Source organism: Sminthopsis crassicaudata, chromosome 4 (genome assembly GCF_048593235.1).
Source record: "Sminthopsis crassicaudata isolate SCR6 chromosome 4, ASM4859323v1, whole genome shotgun sequence".
NCBI lineage: Eukaryota > Metazoa > Chordata > Mammalia > Dasyuromorphia > Dasyuridae > Sminthopsis > Sminthopsis crassicaudata.
Window position 1 is genome coordinate 113,011,445 of NC_133620.1, and position 18,244 is coordinate 113,029,688.

The 18,244-nt window shown below is 32.4% G+C and overlaps 1 protein-coding gene across 17 annotated transcripts in view; it reads right to left on the minus strand.

Moving 5' to 3' along the window:
- The window catches only part of ESRRG (estrogen related receptor gamma), a 657,723-nt gene that overhangs the window by 129,785 nt on the left and 509,694 nt on the right, over positions 1-18,244 (minus strand). For all 17 annotated transcript variants that reach the window (XM_074309163.1, XM_074309168.1, XM_074309170.1 and 14 more), the window contains one exon: positions 12,400-12,516. In XM_074309163.1, the coding sequence (XP_074165264.1) occupies positions 12,400-12,516 (117 nt within the window). The remainder of the gene's footprint in view (positions 1-12,399; positions 12,517-18,244) is intronic.

Sequence of the window (18,244 nt, forward strand, 5' to 3'; positions counted from 1 at the left end):
TTTGCAACAAATAGTAGTGCCATGTTGATATATGTGTGCATGGGTGGCCAGGAACAGAGACAAAGGATTGCTATTTGTCTGGGGGCTCATGGGGAAAAAATGCCATATCAAACACAGTTCTACATCTTTCAGGCCTGTCCCCATCTCCCCTGAACACTTACAAAGCTGTCACTGTACTTCCTGTGCACAAGCAAATATGGAAACAGCTTTCTCAGTGCCTTAGCAGCAACTACCCCCTATCTCTCTCTCTAGAGGCTAAATATATCGAGAAAAGAAACAAAAAACAAAATCATCATCATCATCGTCACTGTCACCATCTGTAGAAAATCAGGAAATACATTGGTACAGAGTAAGCAAATATTCTTCCATTATTTAAAAAAAATGAGGAATTAAATATTAAATGGAAGTCTAATTAAATATGAAGGAGAATCTTTTTAACCATCTTATGGTTTCAAAATTTTGAGGCTTTTTAAGTCATATAAACAAGAGAACAATTTAGTTCAAATAACTTTTATTGCTATGTAAGGTTACTCTGGAAATGAGACCATTTAATCCATTACCAATGTTTCCATTGAAAACTGGGAACTCTTTCTAAAAAAAATAATACTAATTATACATGCAACTATTTTATTTGCTGTAATTCAGTTACCCAATGGAAAAATAAAGAAATAAAAAAAGATGACAACCTATGATACTTAGCAATGAGATTACTAACTAAATTGATTAAAATGGGTGTTAATATACTCATCTAAAAAAAAAAAAAGAGGAATGAGTTTATTTTCTACAAATTTTCTTAAATGGAATAAAGCACTTTTTGAAAGAGTGGAAAATATGCTTTGAGTGAAAGCACATTTGATATGACCAAGAAATCTGAGGAGTCAAGGAAAATATAAAACTTGAGGATAAGAATTCAAAGAAAACCCAGTAAAAGAAGAGACCCAGTGGGCTGTTGGGGATAAGTTAACAGATGTGACTAATTATCAAGAGGAGTAATAGAACATGAAAGTTTGACTTTAGTAATTTTATGTTGGTCAGAAGAAGAAGAGATGAAATCTAGTAATTAAAATACCCTACGACTTAGAAAGATTCTGCAGCAATAGCTAGGGAAAAGATAGATGGGGTAGTCTCAATTACTAAATTCTAAATGAAAAAGAAAAATCTTAAACAAAAATTCTTAACAAAAATAATTGCTTTAAGAAATCTAGAATTGCCTTAAATGGCATTCAGGGAATATGAAATCAATGACAAGATAACTGCAGATGAATACAAACTAGTCATATGGTCTTAAAACAAAAAAGGTCAGGAATAGAAAAGCCTAGAGTGGTACTGGTTTTTATTGAGAACGAATAAAAACAACAATACAAACTTCCTTCTCCCCTCCCCCAAATCGCTATTGTTAAGATTTGATCTCCTTTGTAGTCCTTTGAATTTCATTTTATACATTTAAATACAGTATTCTGGAAAAGGCTTCAAACTACCAGCATTTTTCTAGCCTGTCCTATATGTTGTTTCAGTTCCAGCTTTATGAGCTTGGCACCATACTGGGCATTTCATTCTTCCTTTGCCCTCAAATTCTTTTGACAAATCATGCCATTTCTGCATTTCCAACATGTCATTTTCTTTAGTAGTGAAATCATGTTTCACAGTTTAAGCATGTGCTTCATGTCGATGACCTTTAGATTTTCATCCTCAAGACCAGTCTACCCCAGAACTTCAATACTACAATGTCTATTAGAAATTTCAAACTAGATAACACAAGAGGCATCTCAAACTTATTATTTTAATCAACTCCCACCCTTACAGCACGTCTCCATTTCTGTGTAAAGTACCACTATTTTTCTAGTCTGTCCTAAACATCACCTTAGCTCTAATTTTGTGATCTTGATACCATACTAGATATTTTACTCTCTTTCTGCTCTCAGACTCCATCTGTTGCCATTTTGCTTCTCAGTAAGTCTTACATACAACCCTTTATATTAACAGACCCATCACTTTAGCTCAGGCTTTCATCACTAGTGACCTAGATTAATGTGACATCTTCCTATGAGGCTTCCTTTTCTCAACTCTCTATCCAATCTCTATCCTCCACAGAAACCAAATTAATTTATTTACTTTAAATGCAAATATGACTACATCACTAGCCTACTCAGTACACTCTTAAGGGATCCTTTCTTCCTCTCAGATCAAGTATAAACTCCTCTGTTTAGCTTTGAAAAACAAAGTATTAGGGGAAAAAAAAAAACTTGGATATGATGACTAAATAGCATAGTATGTGATCTTTGAAAAATTATGGGAAAAAGCAAAAGTGCTGGAAAGAGATGACTATTTCAGGAGATAGTAAGTGCTCCACCACTGAAGTTCAAGTTAGAAATGAATAACCATTCTTAGAAAACTTGAATAGACTCCTGCTTCTAAGTCTGAATAGGTGACTTGTAAATTGTCTTTCAAATGAGAATCTAGGACAACAGTTTTCTGTTCCTATGTAATAATTTTTCTATCTTACTTTGTTTTATTTCTCTAAATTCTTTTTTTTTCAGTGTTCTCCAATACTTTATTTTTTTTTAATTTTTTATAATATTATCCCTTGTATTCATTTTTCCAAATTATCCCCCCCTCACTCTATTCCCTCCCCCCGATGACTATTTCTCTAAATTCTGAGGTGAAAAATATAACAAATCTGAGACATCTTCTATGTGATCTATCCCTTCCAATAATGAGGAAATCTCTCATATTCTATAAATACATCCTATCATAAAGGCAAACCTCCAGAGTTATGGAGGTTGTAGATATAAAAGCAGAGTCCTTTGAGGTCACCTCATGTAACTATTATATTTAGCTCTGCATTATGGCAATGTCTTCTAAAGGAAAGTGAGGCAGAATAAACCATAAGAATGGAGATAAAATCTACATGATTGAAAAAGGAAAAATTTAAAAGATAACAAAGCCTTGTTATCTAGTTTGTCAAGAACTTATAGCTCAGTCTGCCCAACTATTCTAATGATCTCTGAATGAATTTCATGCCCATATCCAAGTCACATTCAAAGATCTGTCACTGCAATTTCTTCAACTGAATGAGCTCATTGCAGCCATTCTATCAACAGATATTTGGAATGTCAGAATAATGCAATAGCTTCAGTAGACAAAAGGACAAGATAGCACTGAATGATCTCACGTAAGAAATTCCAAAGAAAGTTTTATATACCCATTAAAAAAGTGAGCCTTCTACAACATTCTGGGGTAGACAGGGGCTAAAAGGCTTATTAATTATAAAGGAACAAAATAAACCGATGTGCATGAAGCAATACAGAATATTATAATTGTTGTAAGACACAAATAAATTCAGAGAATCCTGAGAAGTTATGAACTGATCCACAGTGAATTAAGCAACCAAACTTGCTAAAAAAAAAAACAATATAAAGAGAACAATTAAAACTGAAAGAACAAAAGAAACTGAGCAACATCTAATTATGACTAAGCTTGACTTCAGGGAAAATAATCTTCTGTCTTATTTTGCAGATATTGTAGATTATAGTAGTGAAATAATAAATAGACATACTGTCAAAACTCAGTTTATATAAATGATTAGATTTTCTGAATTGCTTTTCTTAGGGACAAGAAGTGGCTGATTGGGTATAATAAGAAAGGATATATTTGAAAGTGAAAGTTATAAAAAAATTCGTTATTATTTTTTTTAAATAATAAAAAATTATCATTCAGCTCTTAAAGATATCTTCATTGTGACAGATACAGCCCCATTTTCTGTAGTTTGAAAACTGTAACACACATAAATTGCTAAGCAATAAAGCAGGCATTGTACTTGCAATCAAAACTTTTTATGACACATTAAAGGGTCCACTCTCACAGATGGTATAATGTCAAAAAAAAAACCTTCTAAAAAGATACTCTGTGTTATCACTTGATAGTACAACACGGGAGCTTTGTTTAATACTCTGCATTAATGAAGGAGCTCCTTAAGGATAACATTACAATAGAGAGCACAAGAAATACCACTGAGGTCAATGCAGCTCTATTAACTGTCATCTGGCACAGAAATATTTTCCTTGAATACCATTAAAGCTTTTCCCTTTCTCTTTGTTCTGCTTTTTGAAAGCAGTAGGAACCCAAACTTCCCTCACAATAATTTCTGTTTTCTACTTAACAGCCTAATAATATGAGACTTGAAAAAGAAATTCACCTTGGCAATGTCTTACTCACAGATTTGTTGAAAGTATTTGGTGAAGAAATCTAAGTGGGCTCATTTTTATTTTACCTTCAAAATGTAAGTGATCACAAACCTGTTTATTAGAAAATGTTCAATGTTGCTTGAAAGGTATTCTGAACAAAACATATTTCCTTAAACAATTTTACTTACACTCCTCATCACCCCCTTTTAGCTAGTATTTCATATTAAAAAAAAAAAAAAAAAAAAAGGAAAAAACCACACACACAAGAAAATAAAGGAGGCATGGGCACAAGGATAGATAGAGGGAAAAGAGAGATTAGCTCCAGGCTGTCAGGGCAAATTCAGAGGACTCCCAGGACTTCCATCAGCATTTATTCTGCAAGGCTTAAAGAAAAAAAGCAAAAACAAAAAGCAAAAATCTGTTCAAGAGAAGGCATCCTTTAGATATAGAATACTGTTACTTGACCACAAAAGCATAAGGAACCTATTGGGGGAATTACATGAGAATGAAAAATATAAGAAAAATATCATTCATCCTAAAAGACTGGAAAAGGGAAAAATATGCTTTGAAATATTAACTGAAAAAATCAGGTATATGTACATGTAAGTAAATTCTCTAATCCTGGAATAGATGTGGAGGGATAAGGTACCTGCCCCCCAGCCCTAACACAATCATGCTACTACACTGATTGAGAACACCAACAAGTCTTTGAAATTCCCAATTAAATGAGTTTGTCTGCCATCTTCATCTGGTGTAAATCTTCACTTTTCATCTTTCTTCCAATTTGCCTATACTTTTGTCAGCCTAGTCCCATTACATTAATTGTGACTGTAGAATTTAAGATAGCTGATTGCTGAAATGATCCTTCCCCTTGTATAGCAAGCTTCCTCCTCAGTTTTATATCTCATAGCCCATCCATTAGGGGTTTTCTCAAGAGCATCTATCAGTTTCTCAAGACCATCTATTATTGCATTTCAATATTTTCCAGAGTGGTGCCATTTGTCTCCACCAATAACTCCTACTTAAAAAGTAACCTATTCTTTACCTTAAAGTTCTATTCTAGCTACTTATAGTGGTGTAGCTAGCATTTAAAAGCACTATTAAAGCTACAAAGGAAACTCCTCAAAACAATTCTGAGAGGTAGGTAGACAGAGGTTATTTTATATTTCTCTTTTACACTTAGGAATCATATGAAGTGAGCTCTTCCTGACTACCACTGGCTAGATTTCTCTTATTATTTGATCATAGATTTTTTTAGACCTTGAAGGCACTTCTTGAGCTTATAAAACTTAGTGCTTTTTTTTTCAGGTGTAAAAATTAAGGCCTAGAAGCTAAAAATGACTTGCCTAGAGACTAGAAGGTATTTGAATTAGGTCTCCTCTTATTTCTTACAGTCAACAAGCATTTACTAAGTGTTTAATATCTGACAGGTACTATGTTAATGTACAAACATATGGGCCCTGACCTGGAGAGCATGTGTTCTAATAGATATTATATTATATATTTATATACTCACCATCATTCTTAATCAAATATTTCTCCTCCCTATGTCTTTAAGTCTTTTCATATCTTACTTTTGCTCAAGTAAGTTATGATCAAACCCATAATGAAGCTGGGGAAGACACTGATCTTCACTGTCTGAGAATTAGATGGATATGAGGAAACAGAAAGACCTCATTTTAATATTGGAGGTATAGCGGGTGTTCCTGGCACCCTACATTAGATCTTGGAATAGACTTTCCTATAAAAATCTTGTTATATGTCATAGGTAATGAAGCATTAGCAACATATGCATTAGATAGAATCTTCTCAGATGACACAAGAACCAGGCCCTGTTTTCTATAGGAAAATGTTACAGATTCCAAGTATACAATTTGCAAAAAGAGCCCTCAGCAGAAATCCATTCGTAAATCAGAGCTGTACTATATAAATAAAAATAAGCATTATGATTGGTATGATAATAATATTTGTAACATGAGTGCTATAAGCTTGTCACTTTTCAATGGTATTTTGAAATAAATGCACTGTAATATGTGAGGAATATAGGTGGAAGCTAAAAATAAATGAATTTTAATTAAGTAGAGTAGAAATAAAATTTCTAATTTATACAAATTTAATAGTTTTAATTTTCATCTGATTAGATGCAAAATCAATTTTATAAATAACAATAAATAGCTGTGAGGTTCCTGTTATATATATGGATTTTGAGGTTGTTTTCTTTTTTCCCCCAAGGGAAATCATTAAAAGCAAAATAAGCTTGCTTGTATTTGTTTACTGATTCTACAAAGAAAAAAATGAATTTCCTACAAGATTTAAATGTTGAGAATCATAGAGTAAATATTTATTGATCGACTAAGACAATGCTAGCTAGAACTGGAACATATCTTTCAATAATAAAAAAACATCCAAGTAAACCATTTGATAGATGAGGAAACCATGGTCCAAGAATTTAAGTGATTTAAATAAAATCATAAAGTTAATGGCTCTAGGAATAGAATCTAGTTCTTCTGGATACCAATAATGAGCTGTTCCCACTATTCAAATATAATGTATGTAACATGGTTTGCCTGAAAAACTACCCAATTTAGAGTCAGAGCAGTTAAGTTCAAATCTGGGTCTACCTATTGTTATCCTTATCATTTTAGGCAACTCGCATCATACATCATGATTTCATTTATACATCCTTTAAATTAAGTGCTGTTTTAAGAGCATTTTGGTTTTTAAATAAGAACCAAATTTTACTGGTCTTGGGGGGTTCTCACTGAGAAAGTTTCCCATCTTTTCAAACTAATACATTCTAAAGAATGGAATATCTTTGAGTTACCTGTGGGATTAAGAGATTAAGTGATTTAACATAGGTTCCTGGATGTATCAGAAACAGGACCTGAATGCAAATATTCACATGAAGTAAAATTCAGATGAATAGGGAAAAGAATTCATATATTGATATGAAAGAAAATAATTCATAATAAAGGAAACACATTAGGATATGTGGCTGAGCTATTTAGAAAGAGCTTCCAAACATATTTAAAGGAAGAGGCAAGGGACAAAAAAATCCCTTCTCCCACAATTTCTCCAAATGTTAACCCATCCTGGCTTTGTGCCTAGCTCAGTCTAACAATCTAAGTCAGAAAAATTCTTGAGCTTATCTCTTTTTCATCTTACATGTTAAAAAAAAAAAAAAAAAAAAAGACTATGTCCAAGGTGAACTAGTGTTAAGACCAAGAATAGACCCAATAATCCAATACTGATTTCTCTGTATTACTTTCTCAAATTAAAAAAAAAAAAAAAGGATTACTTCCTATTTCTTCTCCATAAACCAATGATTTTTTAAAAAAATATATAATATACATTTTCTAAAATACGTATGTTGTTGTAGTCAGGTTGGCTGTCTTCACTTTTAAATTTTTAATGATAGAATATAATTATGTCATAATTATTTCTCTGCATTTTATTTTAAAATTCCTCAGGTGAGTAGAGAGTTATGCACATACATACAGAGAGAAAATGGCAACAATTTCATATAAACAGTTTCATGAAACAATCTACAACTCTGACTTTTTAAACTGAAGATTCTCCGTCCCTGATGCCATAAAGTCAATGGATAGAGAATCATAGGACACTGGTGAATTCTGGAAGAATCACTTCAGTATATAAAATACCAAAAAGATAGTTTTAAGGAAATATAAAAGTAATATTTCTATATTACATTGCCGTAGGCTAAAACAATTTTCTGATGGATTTAGCTCAGTCTGGCAAATCAATCTATTTTGGGTTAGGTGGGGTGTCTGAGAATGTAGAGTAAAAGATTACTATTTCAGACTTGCAAATCCATAATAAACTGGCTCTACCCTCACTTTCTCATGGGAAGAGAGATCTAAGTTAAAAATACAACTCTAGCACATAGCAGGTGATTCTGTGGCTTCACCTGCAGGAGTCAAACAAAAGGCTCAATTGCCAAAGATCTGAGCTACTATGGATTAAATCAAGGAATTCTCAAAATCCTTTTTAATGAGAAAATAAAATATTAATAATTGTTTTAATAAAACCTCCTTCACTGCTCTTGACACATTAACAAAATGTTGATGGTATCCTTTAAACAAATAAATAAATCTAGGCCAGATACTGATGGCTGACTGATTAAAATTTGAGTTTGCATTCAAATGAATAATACTTCTGGAAAAAAATGAAACAGAAATAATGACACCAGATATGTTATAATTGATGGGCCTTTGATGACGTACAGAATGGTATCAACATTTGTAAAGATTATTAGTATTACTTTACACACAAAGAAGGGCAAAAAATCTCTTTCATTCAAGCTTTCCAAAGTGCTTCCTCTTAAAAGGGCTTATTTGGCCATCTTTGAAACCTACATGCTTCTATTCTATCTTTAGTTTTTCTGCTAAAAATTTGTTTTTACTTTAAAAGTAGAAAACTGTAACACAAAATGTTCTAGTAAGAAGGTAATATGTCTTAGTAATTAAAAAATGACAAAATCACAACTATACTCAATCACACAAATCTTCCCCTCCCAATACATGAACACATATGTGGCATTTGAACATGCTCTATAAAATCCAGAGAGAAAAATTAAGCAAAGCTATTTTGCTATTTAAAAATAGCAAGATAAAGAGAAAATTTTTATTTCTTTTTCTTTTATAAGAATAAAGTACAGTTTTATGACATACCACAAATAAGTATAATCAAGGAATTCAAATCATCATATCAGGTATAGATCTTTTTTAAAAACCCTCTAGTTCATTACTTCTCAGACAATCTATAGGAAGTATTCTATGGGGAGAGACAGAGTAGGAGAGTCAATTTGGTAAGGAAAGAAATTGATACAAATAAAACAAAACAAAAAAAGAAAGATCGATGAAATATTTTTTTAAAGAAATACAAAAGCAAGTAAAAACGCTTAAAACTGACCAAAACAGAGCATTTTTAAACTACTATGTTAAATAAATTTTAAAATATACATAACAGAAGCTCAAGTTTTCATATACCACTCTCTTTTACATTGTTTTCTTTCTAGAAATGTCCCTTCATATTTATTAAGTTTAAAAAAAAAAAAAAGGAAAAGGAAAATTCTAAAACAGATACTGTTGATTTACTTTTGGCATCATTATTTAGAATGCCATGCAAGATTACAAGAAGAGTTAAATAAAAATTGTAGTCTAGAATGATTTCATTTATTGGTAAAAATAGATTTTTGTCTTGCCAATTTCTAGGCCTACTGTGCCATCAGCCTGTATGAACCACTGTGGTCAACGTGGGGGTTGTAGAGCAAATTTTATTATATGCTGGTAATTGAATTGAACAGGTTTACATTTGAATAGATTTACTGCATCATGATCTCTGACATACTGCATGGGACTGAAATCCCTCTCCATCCATAAAGATATATTTAAGACAGTATTACTCTCTCCAGGTACCAAAGGCAAGTTTAGTGCCAAGGGGATGGCCAAATGAAATGCAGTATGTAATATAATATTTCCCTGACATTTTTGGTATAAAAGCAAACAAATACAAAGTATTTTCCAAACAATCAGTCCTAACATATGATGTCTATTTTACCATTTAAATGGAGGCAAATTTGAAAGTATAAAAATTACCTGATTATAACAGAAGTGTCCGTTCCCTGTTAAAAAAGTGAACCTACTCAAGATTTGATAAAAGAAATTAAAAAGGTATGAATTAAATATTTCTATTTGCCTTAAGCAAACACTTTATGCAAAATCGTTCATAACTTCAAACACTCTTATCAAGCTTTCAAAAGTTCAGAAAAAACGCTACACCATATCAAAGAGGGAAGGATTGTTTTAAGTGAAAAAATAATTTTTTACATTCAATATTAGAAAAGGAAAAAAGATACTTAGAAGTTGCAAATGCATAATTAAATTAATATTTTTCTCATACATAAACACACATGCACAGAGTGCCGAATATAATTGGAAGTAGGATCATGCCTTAAAATGTTCTCCTAAGTACTGAAAATACCACAATTAAACAACAAATTAAATAAATATAAATATTACCTTTATAAGTAAATGAATATATTTAAGAAAGTAAACTATTGATTGGTTATAATTTATTCATTAGTTATAATATCCTCCTCCACAATTAAAAAAAATCTGAAAAAAAATATTACCAAAGTTCCTCTAAAAATCCAGTATCTAATTTCCTAAAATGGAGACAAGCTTTCTCTCTAGTCCCTTTATAAGGAAAAATCAAATTAGGAGAAAGGTAAAAAGAAGCACATTTTGTGCAATGTATGGTTTGATGACTTAGGAGGTTTCATTTTCAAAAACTGACAATGCAAAAGCTTCCCATGGAATAGCACCAAACAAATGAACAAAAAAACTTATTTGCAAGAAATGGTGGTATGTTGGCATTCTCATGACTCAAAGAGAGAAATGTTGCATCTTAAGGGGACTCTTGGTAGATTAATTTTGATACTGAAGAACTAGGCTTCTATAAGCTTAAAGTTCTAGCATTATAGATGATTTTTTCTTAGGAAGGATTTCAATTTGAAAGCACTGTGACAAAAGTCAGCATCCAAAACTGCTCAACTAATAAGCTTCCCAGAAAAAGTTTAATTCCTTTTCTTCTTACTAATTCAGATGCTGATAATCTTTCTGCCTTGTCCTACTAGTAGAAAGAACTCTTGTGTTTATGGGTATTAATGTAATATTGCAGAGTGAAGTGTGGGTGAACTTGGATGTTGGTTTTTTGTTTTATTTTGGTTTTGCTTGGTAATTAGTTTATCATTTGGGGAAGACAGAAAGTGACAAAAGGATTCATAATTATTACTGAAAAGGGAAAATGAAATGTATGTTGTGTTCCTATATAATAGCTCCATGAAGTTAATTTGGCATAGTGAAAGGTAATAAAAAAATAAATAAAAAGGGTCTTTATTTGAACAACTAGACAGAACTTCAATTCTGGCTTCTTATATGAAGCTTATTCCTTCTAAGAAATTATTTTACATACCTATTATACAAATCAATTGCTGTTCTGTATCAGAAAAAAAAAGAATTTCCTCAGTGAGTGTCCTGTAACTTAATGAAATCTCAGATCAGATCAGAGAGACTTCCTACCTCCTTCCTCCACCCACATAGTTACATAATCAAAGTTCCATATTTTCCTTCAAAAATAAAGAACTGTTTTTGTTTTTCAGCTTAAAATTAGGAGAGATGCTAAAATTTAAATTAGCAAATAAGGAAACCACCCGAAGGAGTCAGCAAAATCCCAGGTAAGATCTAAGGAAGAAGACATTCTTATTAGGTAAGAAAGGGAAGTAATTATTTATCTAACTATGAAACGTAGTATCTAACTTCCCTATCTTTTTTTTTATTACTAGGGTTTCACCCTTGCTCTTCCTACAACTAGTGAATGCATTTATTTAAAACTTTTGTCCCAAGATTTAAATATACTGAGATTGTATTTTTTATTTAGAATGTGCTGATGACAAGAGTAGAATCTAAATAGCAACCGCACACGTAAAAAATAATCAAGTTACATGTGGACTACAAGAAGCCAGGAAGAATTTCTCTATTACCTTAGATGAGACAGGTTCATTTTTTTTTTTTAATAAAGTTTTTTTTTTCCCTTGATTTGTTGTAGATCAAAGACCTTGCTTTTCCAAAAAAGTTATAAAGAGGAATTTGAAAGCATGAGAAAAGAATAAAAATGAGTATTTTTTCAGATTATTTAGTTTTTTCTCAAGTTCCTCTTATTCAGAAACTAATTCAAAAAATGTTGGGGAAGTGGGGATGAAGGGGAGTTGGCCAACAGCAATGGAAAGCCAAGATCAAAATGTGAATTTTCATGCAAATCAGCACAAAGTAATAAAGGGAGAAAAGGCTTGATGGCATTGTCATTGGTACAAAATATAGCTCTTTCTCTGAATTTAACCTTTTGTAAACAGAGAGTATTCAGAATCAATAAAGCATACCTGGTGATTTCTGTGGACTATCCCAAGTATCCTACTTGGTATCCTCCTTGAGAGAGAAAACACTTTAGTTGTATACTATCAAAATATTCAAGAGTAAAGGGGCAGATTTTATTTATTCCTCCCCCCCGACTATGACATTTATACTTACCACTGTACAATTTCTTCCAGTTTTCAAGAAAACTGTAATGTTGTTAACCAAGTCGCACTTACCCTTTCAAGTAAAAATGTAGAGCTGTGGAATGAGAAAATTCTTACCTTCCTTCAGCATGCCAACTTTTAGACACTTCATGAAACGGCAGGCCTGGCAGGATTTGCGTCTGCGTTTTGTGATTTCACATTCATTTGTAGCTGGGCAGCTGTATTCTATATTACCTGCAGCACAGTAATTGGAGAAAAAAGTGCTATGAGCCAAAATTTTGTGGGTAAAAACATCAATATCCCAGAGGAAATGGCAAACAAACAAACAAAAAAAACTAACACATGGAACCAAAGTCAACACTAAGACCACAAAGAACTCACTAAGAGACATAAGCATAAGAGGAATAAAGAAATAAATGACACAGGGGAGACTAAGATTTGTGTCTGGTCAGAAATATGAAATAAAATGTAGGATGGGGGAAGATATGAGTTGAAGCTTTAAAAAAATTGCTATCTATTTAAAATTAATATTTTTACCATATCCATGCAAAGTCTCCTTGGCTCCTACCCCTCCAAAATCTTGAAATAGGTAATTTACATGATTGTGCGTGTGTATATGTGTGTGTGTGTGTGTGTGTGTGTGTGTGTGTGTGTGTGTGTGTGTGTATCTCCCTATTATAAAACTATTGCTTTGGTTTAGATTTTTGGTCATTATTAACAACTAAAGCATTCTTATAATATCGGTGAGATTACTAAATGTTTTTGAAAACATCATCAATATAGAAATAAGATTGTTTGGAAATTAAGGACACTCTTAGAGAAAATTCACCATCATGCTTTTTGATAATGAGTGAGTTGAATGATACATCCTGTGCTTCCAATTTATAAGTTTAAATTCATATCTATAAATTTTGAAGTAAATCAAGGCAAAACTCCCTAATTCCTGAAAGTTTTTGCACAAAAACAAATGGTTAAGAAATGATATTTTCTGCTACTTGGATTTATTTATTGTTACCTGTTACAGTTTAATGTATAATTTTATGTGAATTTTAGATGAATTCTCTTTGTAGTGAACATTAAAGCCTCTTCAGTCAAATCTTCAATAGCATTTATTTACTTAACTCTAATAGATTTATTGATAGTGTGTTCTGTAGTTCTATGTACTGCTATTTCCTTTCCCTCCTCCCTCCATTCCCTTCAATGGAAACTTTTTTAGGAAGGAACTTTTCTTATTGAAACTTTTCTTCACCCTCTGGTGTTCTGTTCAAAGTAAGATAATCAATAAATTGTTATTACTCATGTAAATTACCCTTTCTGTGGCTAACAGAATTCTGAATACAGCAGGCCTTCAATAAATATTTGTTCAATTGTTCCTGAGCAATAATGCATTGAATTAATAACAATGCTATTCAACAGGACAGTTTGGGGCTAACTACAGCCCAAAGAAACTGCTTTTAAAATAAAGGATCCTTCCCTATCAACTCTGTCACATACTGCTTTAAAGGTCTCTTCTTTTTCCCTAACCCTTTCCCCCTGTTATTAAGTACATTAGTATCTTAATGAAAATGCATTCTGTTTATTGTCCTCTTGGGAAGGAGGAGGTCATCACACCAAATGCATAAATTGTCATCAGAGACAGTCCGAGCATAATTGCAATTTTGCTGCTCCGTGTTTGCAGCACTCAGGGTCCGTCAAAGTCCCCTGAAACATGCGCAGATTCAAGTAATTAGCATAGAGTCTGCCTGGGACCACAGCATTGATGAAATATTTCAGAGTTAATCACACTTTGTAAACACTGATTTATATTGACTACCTTTCTCCAGACTGATGTCTCCTCATTAAATATCACATTAGCGGATTGCAGACCTGCACAAAGACTCAAAATGCTCAGCAGCTACTAATTCAACAGGAAGTAATACTTAAACCACTTATACCTATTGAAAATTGGTTAAGTATTCATGATAAAGAGGCCTGTACAATATAACCTGAGATAAACCCATCAAAAAAATCTTTTACTAAATTAACACTAACTCAAAGCATTTCAAAAATAAAACCAGCTAGCTTTCAACATAATAACTGAATTTTTTTCAAAATGATACTAATAACAACCACAGTAATAAACAAAACCAACAGGTTTTACACCAGGAGGATAATTGGAAAATCAAATAAAAAAGAAAGGACATTTCCCTTCCTACTTTCATTCCCTTCATGACTTCTCCCAAGGTTTGGCAGAGGGGTGAATATAAAGGAGGGGAGGGATAAAGGTAATAATAAAAATCAGTTATTTTTGCTTTGTTTTGGTCAGTCATTCTACAGTCAAAAAAATCTACAGACTTTTTGTGACCCCATTTAGTTTTTTTTTTTTTTTGATATTTTCTTGTCCAGCTCATTTTACAAATGAGCAATTAAGATACCTGAGGTAAACAGAGTAGCTTGTGTAAAGTCACATAACCAGTAAATATTTGAGTCTAGAATTGAACTTTTGAAGATGAGTCTTCCCGATTTCAAGTCCAGTTCTCCATCCACTGCATTACCTAATTGCTCTGAGGTGGGGTTGAATTACACCACCAAAACACACAAGTCACACAAGTTGAACATTATCAGAAAAGAAAAAATGGTGTGTGGAAGACAAAATGTAATTGATGGCTGTAATAATCTGTTTATCAACAGAATCATTAAAAACAGAGCATTGTCTTAAGGGGTTAATACCTGAAAATCAGAATGAAAAGCATGAAAGTTTCACTTCCTCATAAAAGGCTCCAGTCTTACATTTTTAAAACTATGTGTTGGATATTTCTAATTGGCTATTCCATCCTTATCTCAAATTCAATATAGCTAAAACTAGGCATTCCACCTTTATGGTCATGACTCTTAACTTCCTTGAACTCACTACATTCTTAAAACATTTTTAATAACTCTATCCCTTTCCTTTTTAATATATTTTATAACATTGGCATCCTAAAATAAGTATATTATTTTAAAGCATGCCAAACTTGCCACATTAGGAAATAGAATTTATAGAGTGAAACCAAATCCATGCTTTTTGATGTCTAGTCTAGTATTATTCAGTACATGTTCTTTTCCCTCACAGTTGTCATAATAACTGCCAATATGAAATGTGCAAAGAAGTAAATGGTCCAAGTGGCAATTGATTCTTGCTTTAATGAAAAACTTTAAAAACTGTTTCATCATTATTGAAAGAATATATTCTAAAATGAATCATCTTTTAGTGAGGTGAGATAGTTTAATGTGGGTCTCAGAGGATGAAGGATCTGAGTTCAAATCTAGCCAGTGATTTATTAACTGGATACCTGTACTGACAAAGTATAGGCTGAAAAATCTCTGAACATATACAAATAACTTTCTCAGACTCTAATTTAGAGATAAATTGCCAAGGGAGAAATATCTATTCCAGGAACCCAGACACCTAGAAAATAGCATCTTGAATAACCCTATATGCACATTTATCCCTCAAATCCAAATATATCCTTATTATCTAAAACTTAGCATACAAAGAATAATTCAACAATTTCAGGAAGTAGAAATCATTCTTATGGACATCAATTACCAAGGGTAATAAAATGCCATCCCAGCAGTTAATGAGGGATACAAAACTAGGAGCTCCTACACTAAAGGCCCCAGGCTAAGTTTTTATAAAGGAGACAGATTAATTTATACAAGCAGAGGTTAAGAACAGAGACCCAATCCCTGTTCCAGCAATACTTTTCTATGTTTTCCAAACTTTAACAAGTATGTCATTTAACTTTTCTTGGTGTCAGTTTCATAATTTAGGGCCCTTTTTTAGAGAAATCTTAATAGTTTTTAATGTTTTATTTTTTTTTTTTAAATTCTTGAGTATCCTTAACTTTAAGGTGTCTGCTGTTTCTTACTAGCCATCTATCTAAGCCACTAATTGAGTTGTCTCTAATTAATTACAGCCTGGGGAAAACAAATAACCAAAACTTGTTATAGTTGTGTACAAAATAAAGCCAGTTACTTGTGCTGAGTAAAGTACATTAGCTGTGTAATAAGAGATTTCAGTTGTTATGAGACCTTAGACATTTTCTTAAAAATGTTTTTCCTTCCTTCTGGGTTCATGGCTATATTCTGAATACATGAAACTACTAAAAGATTAAGTCTCCAGATAATTGGGGAAATTACTGAAAGGAAAAATAAAAATACAAGAAAAGCTTGTTATTCTTTTATGAACCAATATTAAAGGCACAAGGAATGATCATTTCCAAATTATTGGGGGAAAAGTATGGAAACCTGGAGAACAGGACAATAGGACAATACAAAAATAACTAGAAAACAAATTAAGGTAAACACAAAGTCAAGGACAAATTATCAAAAAGAGAATTAGAAGGGAAATAAAAAAAAAAAAAAAAAAAAAAAAACACACACACAGACAAAGCACCAACACATGTAAGTAATGGGTATAAGGAATATAGAGAACCATGGAAAGATCTACATGAACTAATATATAGTTAAGTAAGCAGAGCCAATTGGTGGCTACACTAATGGAAGAGGAAAGTATAATGACAAAGAAAAAAAAAAAATGAAAGTAACTATAACAAAATTATATAGATCAAATAAGATTCAATTGAAGATATGAAAAGATACCTTCAACCTATCCCTTTCATGTATGTGGGAGGACTCCAGGTGTTACACATTGCACATTTTTGGATTTTTTCAACCAATTGTTCTGATTTCCATTCCCCCCCCCCTTTTTTTTTTCCTTTGTCTTAAAAGTATCATATTTAGGATGGTGTTTTAGGTGAGAGAGGAAGTGGGATATTGAAAATAACTTTGATGGTGTAAAAAACATTAGACAATAATAATTGAATCATAGGACCCATAGAAAGTATATTTAAAATCATTACATTGTTTCAATTTTTGCAACATTCCTTTGACTGGTTACAAATAACTCCACCTTACAGTTAAGAAAAATTAGGTGCAGAGACATCTTTAAACTGTCAGAAAAAGGTCTTGAACAATGCTCCCCTAATTACTAACATCTAAATAATTGCAAATTCAATGAAGAAATGAGTCTGTCAACAAAGGGGAAGCAGATTCTATATTTGGAAATTGAAACTGTTTGTCATTTTAAATAACTTTCTTACCAAAAGAAAGCCTCTCCAATTCCCACTAATTCTCTACTGCTCATATCAAATTATTTAGATCATTTCTGGTTGGTTAAAAGGCAGTTACTCAATGGGTTCTTTGGATGCTGTCTGGGTCTATGAAATTCTTGAAAAATCTTCCCTGGTGCTTTTTTTTTCCCTGTTCAACAAGAAAGTGAATTATACTAAAAATGTGCTGTCCTAAGCACCTGTGTAACATTGTTATATGTACTGTGGTAACAGTTCAGATGTATTATACCCAGTGGATCACAAGATCTCTAGAGTCCACTTGCTTTTCTTGAATGTACTAAAAACTGAAGAACAGACAAAAATATTTCCAATAGCAAATGTGGACACCTGAGTTATTAACACTGGACAGTCATTATTCAGAGAGGTATGTGTTATTGTTCATACAATAGGCTGTCAATTTCAGCTATAGGATTTACTTGGATTATAGCTTGCTGTTTTCTGGGATAAATTTGTTTGATGATACCAGGGACTGAATTGGTCAGCTACTAATGACATGACTAGAGTTTACCGAGTTTTGTCGATAAATGGCTGGGGAAGTTACCTATGCTGTACAGGGAACCAGATCAACATGGAAGCTCTGGTTTTGGTTTAGGTTTTTAACCATTCTGACAAGAGTGATAAAGCAATTTATAATATCTCCTGGATGCTTTTCAGAAAGGACCAGACTCTGATTACTTATTTCAGAGTCTTTTGTACAATTAGTTTGCAGGCAATATAATTTTCTCACTTACTGCTTAATAGAATCTTGCAGCTAGCTGGCGGACAGAATAACAGGGTATATGTTAAACTCTTGCCTGAAGTGCCAGTGG